The sequence below is a fragment of the Colius striatus genome, chromosome 22, assembly GCF_028858725.1.
Source record: "Colius striatus isolate bColStr4 chromosome 22, bColStr4.1.hap1, whole genome shotgun sequence".
In the NCBI taxonomy this organism is placed as follows: domain Eukaryota; kingdom Metazoa; phylum Chordata; class Aves; order Coliiformes; family Coliidae; genus Colius; species Colius striatus.
The window spans coordinates 3,812,459-3,824,581 of NC_084780.1; the positions used below are offsets into that span (position 1 = coordinate 3,812,459).

The 12,123-nt window shown below is 57.3% G+C and overlaps 1 protein-coding gene across 3 annotated transcripts in view; it reads left to right on the forward strand.

Moving 5' to 3' along the window:
* The window catches only part of FOXP4 (forkhead box P4), a 66,413-nt gene that overhangs the window by 35,095 nt on the left and 19,195 nt on the right, over positions 1 to 12,123 (forward strand). For all 3 annotated transcript variants that reach the window (XM_062013327.1, XM_062013330.1, XM_062013328.1), the window contains exons 4-5: positions 4,230 to 4,352; positions 6,303 to 6,389. In XM_062013327.1, coding sequence (XP_061869311.1) covers positions 4,230 to 4,352; positions 6,303 to 6,389 — 210 coding nt within the window. The remainder of the gene's footprint in view (positions 1 to 4,229; positions 4,353 to 6,302; positions 6,390 to 12,123) is intronic.

Here is a 12,123-nt window from a genome sequence, read left to right on the forward strand (position 1 = left end):
GGATGTGCCTGCATGCTTTGGCTGGGCTCAGAGAGAGAGGTTTGCCCTCCCTTCAGCTGCAGCAGTGAGAAGTGGATGCTCTGGGGAGAATTTGCTCATCCCCTGCCCCTAAAAACAGCAGACTCAGAGCTGCACTTGATGTTAGTTGTGTCTCTACTGCTTTTCCCAGCTCCTGGCCTCCCTCAATGACCTCCTCAGTTTGTTTCTGTTGGTTTTGGGTTTGAAAAGGGTGGTGCTTAAAAGTTGCAAAACAGTGCAAACATGTGTTCTGTTGTCTGTGACTGGGAGTCAAAGGTCAGAGACATGGATGTGCAGTGCCTTGGGCTCTGGGAAGCACCAAACACCCCCAGTAACTGTTGTGTGTCTGCCAGGTTTGCTTGGGGATGAGGTTTGCTTAGAGATGAGAGTTGGGAGGGGTGTTAGTTTGAAGGGACAAAGGCTGGGCTTTGCTGGCACAGGAGCTTGGGTGTGTGGTTTGAGGTGTGGACCTGGGGATGCTCCTTCCCGTAGCAGCGGTGGCACGTTGCCTCCAGCTCCCCGGGGACACGGCAGCTCCGGCGCGGGTGACGGCATGGCTGGGAGGTGAAGGTCAGTGCAGAGATGCTTTGAGGCTGAGGCAAACCACAGCTTGGCTCACATGCCCCAGGCTGATGGGGGATGTCCCAGCTGTCTCCAGGGTCAGGAGAGCAGCCATCCCTCTGATGGCAGCCCAGCAGTGCTGAGAGCCAAGACTGGCCCGTCGGGCCGTGGCTTTCCCCGCTCTGCCTCGTGGCTGGGAGAGTTGCACTGTGCTTCCTGTAAAAGAGAAGGTTCAAAGCAAGAAAACTTCAACTGAAAGCATCTCTCCCTCATGCTGCTGCCTCACACCCAGCCAAATGCAGCTCAGCCAGCTTTGGCAGAGTTGCTCTGTGCTCACGCCGAGCTTCCCCTGTAACAGCCCGTCTGGTTTTACCCTGCTGCCTGATGATCTGCGGCCGCCCCATCCTCAGGCACACAGGGATTACAACCGGGACCGCCTGGAAAATCACCCCCTCCAGATCCCTCTCTCTGAGCCTGAGCTGCCGAGCCAGGGCTTTCTGGGAGGCAGCTGGAGCTGTTAGTAAGCAGTTTTGTGGAGTGGCAGCCGGCCAAGGAGTGAGTCAAACCCTTCCTGAGTCGCTGTCTGGCACATGCCAGCTCGTGACGTGGTGGCTGGGGACCAACCCCGGGGATCTGCTGGGTGCCTGAGGACGGTCCCCGGCTGCTCTGGCACATAGGGATGGACTTTGCTGCCAGGTAGATGGGATGGAGAGGAGGCAGCCAGGCACAGATGACCCTTTGTACCCACCCCCTCTGGCTGGTGCCCTTAGGCTCTCACTTGTGTTGACCTGAATCTGAGCTTTAGAAGCGAGTGTGTCCCAAAGCTCCGGGTGCCCCAGGGGTGCCAGTGAGTCAGTGAGTACTGTGACTGTGCTCATTGGCATCCCAGTGGACTGCACCGTGCCCTCCTCATTAGCAAACCCACTGCCCCTATGTGCTCTCAGCTGGGACAGGAGTGGATGTTTCCATCCCCATCTGGTTTTGCCAGAGCAGCAGCTGTCACCAGCCCTGACAGAGGCAGATGAAGCTGTCGCCGGAGCAGAGAAGCACGGCGCCGCAGCTTCCCCGGCACCTGATGAATGGCCACAGGAGCAGCAGAACTTACTGTTAATGACAACTTCACCTTCTACTAAAGAAAGTTCTTGTCCTCCTGGACATTTTAGCTGGGAGGGGGATGTTCTTTGTGCAGCTTTGACATCCATCAGGACTTGGGGAGGCAGCAAAGGCCGGATGGATGCCCCTGGCACAGCTTCGCCCCGTTCACACCTCAGCCCGTCGTGGAGCTGCCGCCATTTCCCTGTGTCAGCTCCACATCCAAGCAAGGAAGGAGAAGGGAGGGGGGGGGAAAAAAATAAAAAGCCATTTAATGCAGACAAAGGTTGTATGAAAATACAATTCTGCTTTTGTTAGCAGCCATCAAACTCTAAAAAGCGTCGCTTTTGTTTTCTTGTAACGTTGTGAAAACCTCGTGTCGGATCGAGAGCTGGGGCCCTCTCGACTAATCGCCTCTCCTTTGTGTTTTTAGATTATAGGGGCAATTAGTGTTGTCAAAACCTCTGGCAATTCTCTTTGCTCTTGACAGGGTGTCAGTCCGCTGGGCGAGAAATGGAAGGTGTTATAACTCTCCGGTAATTAGGATGCCTCCGATTTGAAAATGCCAGCGAACGTGTAGGAGAGGCCGTGCGGCAGCGCTGGGGGCGGGGAGCCCGCCCGCCTTTGAGGAAGGGGAGAAGGGAAGGAGAGGGGGGGGGAAGATGTGGATGAGCAATTAATTAGGGGCTCTCATTCCGAGCACGTTGCCAGCTGATGAATTGGCAAAGGGAAATTAGCGGGATGCTTTAGCTCCCGGCGGGTGCTGCGCTCGCCCCTCGGCTCCACGTCCTCACAGGCTTCCCTCCCTCCCTCCTGCCCTCCCAGATGTTCACTGAGGGTTTTGCACAGCTGGCTGGGAGCACCTGACTAACCAAACTGGTGGCTCTTTGCTGATGCTGGTGCCTGAGGGGAAGTGCTGGGGGTTTCTCCTGGCTTTGGGTGCTGGAGCCCTGGCAGAGCTTTGCAGCCCTTTGCCAGGGATGCTCCTGCCAGCATTTGCTGAGCTGGGGCGGTTCTGGGTGCCCCAGCAGCAGCCCTTGGGTGTGAAGACACAGCAATTAATCAATAACTCTGACAGGAGGGCAGCTGAGGGGGGGGGATTGCCAGCAACAAATGAGGCTCTCCCTGCTTGCTACACCTCCCTCCAGCAAAATGCCTGAGCAAACAGATAAGCCTTTGCAATCTCCTTTGAAGGTCAGCGTGCTCCAGTCCAGCCAGATGCCCACCACGGATGGGAGGGACTGCACGGGGCTGCCCTGGGGTCCAGTCCGTGCTCCATATCCCACCAAGTGTGGCTGGAGGGGGGAAGGCAGCCCCCAGGGTGAGCAGCAGGGTCAGATGAGGGAGTCTGGGCATTGCTGAGGGTCCTGGGCCAGAGGGACTGGCACATACTGGGCTCTCATTTGCACTGTACCAGGTGCTCTGTTCCTCTGTCCTTTGATTTCTGAGGTCCCAAGGCTCTGGAGCATGGTGGTGAGAAGTTGTCTACTTAGGATCAAAAATGGGTCCTTGGTTTGCACCAAGAGCCTGGCTCAGGCTCTGCTGTGTCCCACACACTGAGGAGCTGCCTCCTCCTGGGATTCTCCTGAAGAGCCTGAGGCTGCCAGTCAGGGGCAAGCAAGAGGCTGCTGGTGGCTCTTCTGCCTCTCCCCAGCAGCAGCCATCTGTTCTCCTGGGAGAATGGAGCATCCAGGAAAGGTTCTTAAATTACAGCAGAGCCATAACCCTGCCCAGATCCGTGGGAAGGGCTTTGGGTTGGTGGGGTCAGCAGAGGGACAGGGACAGGGCAGCTCTTGATGGCTGTGGTTGGGAAGGTGGTGTTGCTCTACCTGGGCAGGACTGCTGGGACTGGGATCCATCACCAACACCTTCTCTGGGCTTTGCTGTAGGGGTGTGGGCCTGAATGCTGATAACCAAAGGCAGGGGTTGGCAGGTCTCCTTAGCCCTCCCTCCACTTGGCACGGGGATTACATGAGTTACTGGTGTCAGCTGGAGGTAAATCTTTGATGTGTCTACAGAAAACCCGGCAACCTCTTCCTCTGTGCTCTGCTTTGCAAAGTTATGTGGGTGATCAGTATCATCCCTGCTTCCCTTAGTGTTTCCCTTCTCCTCTGGGAGCCCAAGGCAAGGAGCAATGCCCAGCACCTTTCCAGTGCCCACGGGAGGGGAGAGAGCTGTGGTTTGGAGCTGCCTGCCCATGTGCTGCTGGCTCCTCTCCATGCCTGATTCCCCCAGCTCAATTGCATTTAAAAACAGGCTTTGTGGGCAAAGAGCATCCTGCCCGTGGGCTGAGGGGGAGCTTGTGCTTTTAGGAAGCTTCACCCCAGTGCCAGCAGCACCACAGGGCACCTCTGAGCCCTCAGCATACCCCTGGGAGTGGCTTGGGCATGCCAGGACAGGCTGCTGGCCAAGGGCTTCATGTGAAGGTGATGGAGGGCAGGAGGGACATGCTGCTGGGAGAGCCTGGCAGGTGGGAGGCATTTGGGAGCTGTCAGCATTTGGAAAGGGCTTTTCCAGTGTTGGAATTGGGAGTGGTAACATGTCCTTGCTCTCCACAGGTCCCCGTGTCCGTGGCCATGATGTCCCCGCAGATGATCACACCGCAGCAGATGCAGCAGATCCTCTCTCCACCACAGCTCCAGGCTCTCCTGCAGCAGCAGCAGGCAATAATGCTGCAGCAGGTAACTGTGGTCCCAGGCTGGAACCAGCCCAACGATTCCCCACTGGTGCTTGTGAATGCTGGAGCTTGTTGGGGGCTGGCAGATGGGTCCTTTCCTCTCCAAGCTCCCATGTTCCACCCATATTTGCTTGAGGGTTCCAAGCAGGTCCAGCACTGAGGGATGAGAGTTGCTGCAGGTGCTAACAGTGCTGGCAAAGCTCTGTGCTGCTGCCCTAAGTCAGGGTATCAGAGAGCTCCTACACAAGGGATGGTTTGGGGCTGGCCAGCTCATGGGGAGAGCCAGAAGCCAGGGTGGATGCTCTTGGTCCAGCAGACCCCAAGCAGAGCTCCCACAGCCTTTGGGGCTTTGGGGGCAGGTGCCTGGGTCCAGCTCCAGACCTGAGCACGTGGGTTTGTTCCTCAATGGGTTTGTTTCTCACGGCCCCTCTCAGCTTTTCCAGAGGGCTGAGTCAAATGTAAAATGAACAGGGAGACAAGAAAAAGGAGGAGAAGGCAAAAAAAAAACCTCCAAACCTCAGCTCTGAAACAAAACAGGTCTGCTTGGGTAAACACCTCCTGCCCGGGAGGGAGAGAAGGAGAAATCCCACAAGCATCCTCCACACCCTTCCTCCTGCCTTCAGTACCTGTTTACTCCAAACAGGCTGATAAGGATTCAAGGTTGGCCCCAGGGAAAGAACAAAGGGTAAACACTACCCTGGGTGGGTCCTCCTCAGAGCCTCTTTGGAGCCGGATAAAGAAACACGTTTGACTGCAAATTAAACAACCCAGGCCGGAATAGCTCACATTCTCCACCAGAAGAAAACCAAACATCACACCTCTCACCCCTGACCCAATGTTCCCTCAGCCCTGCTCCACCGTGTTGCAGAGACCTGGCTGTGATTGGCTTTTGGGTAAACACCCAGCCTTTCCAAACCTGTTCCCCGACACAAAAAAGCAAAGTTGCTGCTGTCAGCGCTGTCAGCCTGGAGCTGATAAAGGCTTCCCAGCATCCAAAGGGGCATTCCTGAGCCCAGCTCGGGCTGTGGGTGGGTGGGAGGGGGCTGCAGGGGCTCTGCTGACCTCCCTCTGCCCCCTCCCTCCTCCCCCTTGCACACAGCAAATCCATCACCAACAGTTTATTTAGGGGCTGGGGACGTCAACGCCAACAGGTCCCAGCGCTGCCTCCTGCAGACTGGGACCCTCTTTGGTGGCTCCTCATGGGAATGGGGTGTTTTTCTGGTTCAATGGCTCAGGAAACCCCTCTGTTTTGACCTGAGTGTTGGGAGGAGCCTGTGCTTTCTGCAGGAAGGGGGAATGCAGGTCTGAGCCTCTGGCACTCGTGGGGTTGCACTGGCCAAACCAGGGGCTGTGGCTGCTTCCTAACTGGGAGCCCCCCAGCTCTGGCAACATTTGCCATGGGTGTTTTGGGGTCCCACCATGTCAAAAATGGGGTTTCTCCACTGCTGAGGCACTGCTTTGTGTGCCAGAGCACCAGGACCCACTTCTCCCAAGGGGCTCATCCACCTCCCAGTGTCTCATATCCCATCATTGAACAACCACACACCCCAGGGCAGCTGGAAAATGCCCAGGATAAGCAGGAATGACTGAGCTGGGGGGTGGCTGGCACCCTCCTCCCTGGGGCCAGGCAAGGCAGAGGCTCCTGGACAGGCCCTTGGCACAAAGCCAGAGCGACCTGGCAGCATGAAAACAAACGGCAGCTTTGGCACCGGTGCTGTTTGGGGATTTCACTGACTGTGGGGAGCCCTTTAGGAGCCTGTGCCTGAGGTTTCTACTGCAGCTGTGACCCCTTCAGTGGGTGCTTCTCCTCTCACCTGCATGGTGCCAAGAGCTGGCATGGCTGTGGTAAAGCCCAGGGTTGGGGTAGTGCTGGGCAGGCAGATGTGAATGGGGTGTTTCTGCTGCTAATCCAGGCTGTTCTCTCCCCTCCTGTCCCTCCCTCCCTCCCTCCCAGTTGCAGGAATACTACAAGAAGCAACAGGAGCAGCTTCACCTGCAGCTATTGACACAGCAGCAAGCCGGAAAGCAGCAACCCAAAGAGGTGAGCTCATGCAGATGGGTTCTGGGCCATCAGATCTGGCAGCTATTCAAAGGGAGACCAGCACAAAACAAGGTGTGCGTGAATCCCAGCACCCAGGGGTGGGACACGGGGGCATCCTGCTCCTGGGGGGTGCTGAGGGACTGGTCTGGGTGCTGGCAGTTCCTCCTCCTCTGTGTCTCCCATCTGGCACCTGAGCTGCATGGTTCTCAGCCACGTGTCCTTGTCAGCACATCTCCAAACTATGGGGCAGGTGTGGGGAGGAAGGTGTGGGCTGGGAGGAGCTCTGGGAGAGCCACTGGACCCTCCTGGGGTCCTGCCCCCCAGGACAGAGTGAGGGCTTCCCAAATCCTCCTCGTGGTTCAGGGCAGAGGAGGCAGGCAGCACAGTCCTGATGAAGCTGGCACGACATGACAGCACCCTGGCAAGTAGGCAGGCAGGGCTGGTCAAGTGGGAACCCAGACCAAGGCTCTTCCTGACAGGAAAGGTGCTTCTGCAAAACCCAAGTGCTGTGTGAAAGGGCAGTGGCACCAGGAAAGGGCTTTTCCAAGGGGAGACTCTCAGGCAGGGGATGCTGTCAGCCCCCCATGCCCAGGGGCCTGTGCTGGAGAGATGTTTGTCTGATGGAGAAGTGTTTATGCTGGTGTGAGTGCATCAGTCCTGTCTTAACTCCCTTCACACGTTAGGTTTTGCTACCTTTCTCCATGGCAATGAGCTCTGAGGCACTGTGGCAGTGTCAGCAGGGCTTGGTTTCGGGGATGTGCTGATTGCACAGAGGCTGGGGGTCACTGGGGGGCTGCCATGGGCAGACAGCACCACTCCCTTCCCTTTTCTTAGATACTTTTGCCCCCCTCTGTTCCCAGAGTGCTGCACATGGTACTGCATGGCGGGACTTTGCATCTCACGTGCTGCTGTGTGTTCCCTGATGAACATCAAGTAGCCAGGCAGGGAATGGGATGCTGGGGCCATTCATTGCACTCTCACCTCCTCAAATCCAGCACCTTGAATTACTCTCATCTGTTTCTCACCACTTCCAAGTTCAGCTTTCCGTTAAGGAAGGAAACATTTAAGCCCAGACTGCACACTGTGGTGGCTGCAGCAGGGGTTGGATGGCAAAGCACACGCTGGCACTGGGGAAGTGGGGTGGCTGGAGCAGCTCAGGGCAGGGCCAGCCCCCTTCTCCAGCCTCACACAGACTTTGACCCAGGCTTTCATTGTGGGATGTCAGCGTGTTTGCACAGCCTGTGCAGGGTCAGGCCTTATCAGAGCCATCTCCAGGAGCTGAAGTAGCTGCTCCTGCTCCAGGAATGGGGGAGGCATAAATCTGAGCTTCCTCAAGGACTTTCCTCTTGGCTGTGGTGATGTTATAGTGCAGCAATGAACGAGGATATAATTAAGCTCTAACAAAGGGCTTGCTTAGCAGGTTCCTGCTTTAGAAAGCGCGTGTTAACTTTTAATTAAATGGTACAGAGGAGATGAGAAATTTATCTGCTAAGAAAGTCTGAGTGGCTGGGGGGGAAAGGGCTTGAGATGCTGTTAAAGAGCAAGGAAGTGATTTGTCCCCCTGTACTCGGCTCTGGTGAGGCCACAGCTTCAATACTGTGTCAGTGCTGGGCCCCTCACTCACTGCCACAGGGACACTGAGGGGCTGCAGCGTGGCCAGAGCCGGGCACAGAGCTGGGGAAGGGGCTGGAGCACAAGGGGCTGGGGAGGGGCTGAGGGAATGGGGGTGTTGAGCCTGGAGAAGAGGAGGCTGAGGGCAGCCAGCAGCACTCTCTGACACTCCCTGCCAGGAGGCTGCAGGGAGCTGGGGTCGGGCTCTGCTCCCCAGCAATGAATGACAGGACAAGAGGCAATGGGCTGCAGTTGGCCCAGGGGAGGTTGAGGCTGGAGCTGAGGCAGAACTGTTTCCCTGAGAGGGGTGTGAGCCCCTGTGCCAGGCTGCCCAGGGAGCTGGGGCAGTGCCCAGCCCTGGAGGGATCCCAAAGGCGTGGAGCTGAGGTGCTGAGGGCTGTGGGTCAGTGCTGGGCTGGGCAGGGTGAGGGGAGGGGTTGAACTCAACAATCTTAAAAGTGTTTCCCAACCAAAATGATTCTGTGATTCTAAAGGGGTGTGTGTCCAGCTCCCAGCAGGAAAAGCAGTGAGAGGATCCCCACAAGTGCATGTCATAGCATTTCCCCTCCCTGAAACCCCTGGCTGGGCTCTGTGAGGTTGCCTTAACCCCATGAATCTGGGCAGCTGCTGTTGATGAAGCCCACGCTGCATCCCGTCGCTCGCCCCGATGGCTCAGGGAGCAGCCGCCGTGTCTGGGCTGCTGGGGCAGAGCCACTCCCAGCTCCTTCCTGGAAATCCACAGCAGTGTCTAATTACCCCACTGCAAGCTTTGTAAACCCAGCACCTTCTGCTTTCCCTCTGCTTGATTTCAAGGGCTCACCGTGGTGTAATTGTACAGTCGGCGGCTGCTCTGCGAGCACAGAGCGGGATCAGCAGGTGGGAACAGCTCTGTGCCGGGAGCAGGGAGCAGCATCTCCTTGGAGAGCAGCTCAGATCTCCCCAGGAGGAGTGGTGGGGGACTGGAGATCCCCTAGCAGGAGTGAGGAAGGAGAGAGCAGCAAAAGAGGAAGCGAGGAGGATGGGGAGGTGTGAGCAGCATCCTGTTGCAGAGGATGTGGGGGATGCTCTGTGTCTGACTGAGGAGCTGCACCGTGGCAGGGACACGGGGAAGGGGCTGAGCAAGGCTGCTGATCCGTGCTTCCCTCTGGGATGGGGCTGAGCTGAGCCCATCCCTCAGCATTTTCCTGTGTTAGGGTGTAAGAGTGAACTGCCAGCCTCACCACGGAGGGAGTGAAGACCTGGGGGGAAGGGAGTGAGGAGTTGTGGGGGGAGGGAGCAAGGAGCCTGAGATAGCTCCAGGCAGCCCCTCACCTTCATGGCAAGCAGCAGTGAAGCTGGTGTCTGCCATCCTGCTCTTTCCTTGGCTGCTTTGCCTCTCCAAGCCCAGCTGCTGCAAGCAGCATCCGTGTGCAGAGACCCCAATATCCCCCTGAGGGCGAGGCCTGTGGGTCTCTGTGTGCCCCCAAAGCTGCCAGAGGCAAGGTGGAGGTTGTCCCTCTCCTGTGTCTGGTGGGGCAGGGCAGGGAGGGGGCTGCCTGCTGCCTAACCTCAGTGTCAGCTTAATGAACTGCTCCTGTCAGTCGCGTGTGTCACGCTGAAACTCCTCCTGATGTGCTCATAAATCAAAGTGACGGCGGCTCTTACCCCGGTTGCTGCACCCAGTCATCTGCAGCTAATGTACACCGAGGGCAGGCACAGCCCTGGACCCTGAGCCCCCACACTGGGATGGGAGGCAGGACTGGGATGGAGGGAGGTGGGGGCCAAATGCAGGATCTGGCTCTAAGACAGGGAAAGCTCCTTTGATGGGTGCTGGGGAGTCCCCTCAGCTGGCATTCGCCAGGCTGGGGGTTGCCAAGGGGAGAGGAGCTGAGCAAAGCTTATGGGGTGGTGGCTGGGGGGAGAGGGTTTTGTTAAGGCTGGGCTGAAAGTCAGACTCCTGTGCACTACCTTCTCCAGGGTAAACTCAGCCCCTGGGCTGGTGGGTGCTGTTGGGTGGATGTGCACGTGGGTACCAACCTTCACCCATCACTCACAGTGATTTTGAGCCCCTGTGGTGCAGCAGCTGCTCTCTAGAGACTGGAGAATTGGCTTCCCCAGAGAGAAGTGGTCCTTGTTTTGGCTCAGCCCAAGTGTTTGTGCATCCACTGGGCTCCCCTGTTCATAGTCTGGTGAAGCTGGTGGGATGCACATGTGCATTTGAAGCACAAGGTGAAGGTTCAATGTGAATGTCACTGTCCCCTCCAGAACCACACATGAGTCAGGGCCACAGCTCTGGTGAGGCCAGGTCAGGAGAGCCCAGGAGGCCTGGGAGACGTGCCCTGGGGATCCTCATGACTTCATCTGCTCCCAGTTTCCTCCTGCTCCACAGCCTGGAAGTGCTGTGAGTGAGGCTGTGTCTGCACAGAGCCTGAGCCTGCCCACAGAGCCGGGAGGAGGAGGAAAAGCTCATCCCATCCCAGCTGCCATTTCTAACCGTGGCAAGGACACACATGTCTGTCCTCACCCTGGGACACATTGTGGGGGACAGGCCCTCAGGCACACAGCCTGGTCCTGCCTTTCCCTCTGGGATGGGGCTGAGCTGAGCCCATCCCTCAGCGTTTTCCTGTGTTAGGGTGTAAGGGTGAACATGGCCCAAAGTCCTCCTGGCTCAGGAGTGAGGGCAAACTCAGGGATTTCTTTTCACTGAGCAGAAATCACTTTGATTTGTGCCCTTGTCTCCAAGCACCAGAGGTACAGGACTGAGGCAAAGCCAGAGAGGATCCAGACCTGGCTGTGGGGGCGCAGTTCTGCTATGGCCAAGAGGTGGACAGGAGGAGTCTGATCATCCCCCTGAGGCTGAGAAACCAGATTTAACTTCTCCCTGTGCCCTAGACAACACTCGCAGTCACACCTGACATTGCAGGCTGCAGGGATTGTGCAGGGCAGTGCCTGAAGCCCATCCTCACCCTCCATTTCACAAAGCAACAGCATCAGCAGCATCTGCAGGGAACCACCTGCATCCCACGGGGCCTGGGCTGCTGCTTCAGGTACAGCAGCGTGTCCTGATTCCAAACTAAGCTGTGAACTGGGTTGGCCGTGGAGAGTGTGTCTGCTGTTCCCTGTTGAGCAGACAGCAAGACATAGTCTTGAGGATCACTGAGAGAGCTGTGCCAGGTCCCTGGGCTCGCTGCTGCACTGAGACCTGAGTCCCCACAACCCTCAGACCCAGCCAGAAGATCAAAAAAGGACCTTTCCTATTGCTCATCATGGACTTTCTGTTTTGGGATGAGGATCGAGCTGCCATGGAGGGCCAGGATGCTGCTGGGGCTGGTTGGTGCTGCCTGCCAGCAAGGCTCCTCACACCCTGCAGACAATATCTCCACAAACAGAGAGGGGTTCAGGGGGTTACAGAGATGTCTGCCCCGCTAATGAGGCCGGGCAGGCCTGGGGCAGCTCCCCTCTCATGGTCAGCTCGGATTAGCAGCTGCCTCTCCCCATCCCTAATTGAATTCTCTCCCCTTCAGTTAATTCTCATGGATTTCTTGGTGCCTCCTCAGGGACCCATCCTGCCTAACTAGTTTAGGGCTTGCTACACTGGTCAGAGTGCAGCCAGCTCCTTGGGATGAGTGGGGGAGTCACTTACCTGGGGGATGCTGGTGGCCAGGTTGGGGGCACCAGTGCTGGCACTGGGCACCTGCTGCCCTGCACTTGTTTTCTGCCTCCCCACCAAGAAAGGGCTTGTAATGGTCATTTTTTTTTAGCAAATAGGGACCATTTATCTGCTTAAAGGAGAGTCCTGTGCTTGCAGGATGCCCTTAGGGTGCTGGGAGCCACATTTCCTTCGGTGGTGCTCAGTGCCCACAGCAGCTCACCCTGCAGCTGAGCCCTCCCCGCGTGGGACCCCACAGCCCGGGTTTGCAGGCAGAGCTGGGTCTCTGCTCTGCTCACTCCCTCTTTTCTGTGCTTTATGGGGATTTTTTCCTCTTCCCCTTTCCTTTTCTTCCCCTCCTCTTCCGACAGATCAAAGCCTGTGTCCGGCTCAGCCTCAAGCTGAGCCCAGCAGTGGGCTGGAGGCACGGCCGCCGTGGGCATCGCTGGCTGCCGCCGCAGGGCCCCTGCCTCCCCTGGCAGCCTTCTGCTGCAA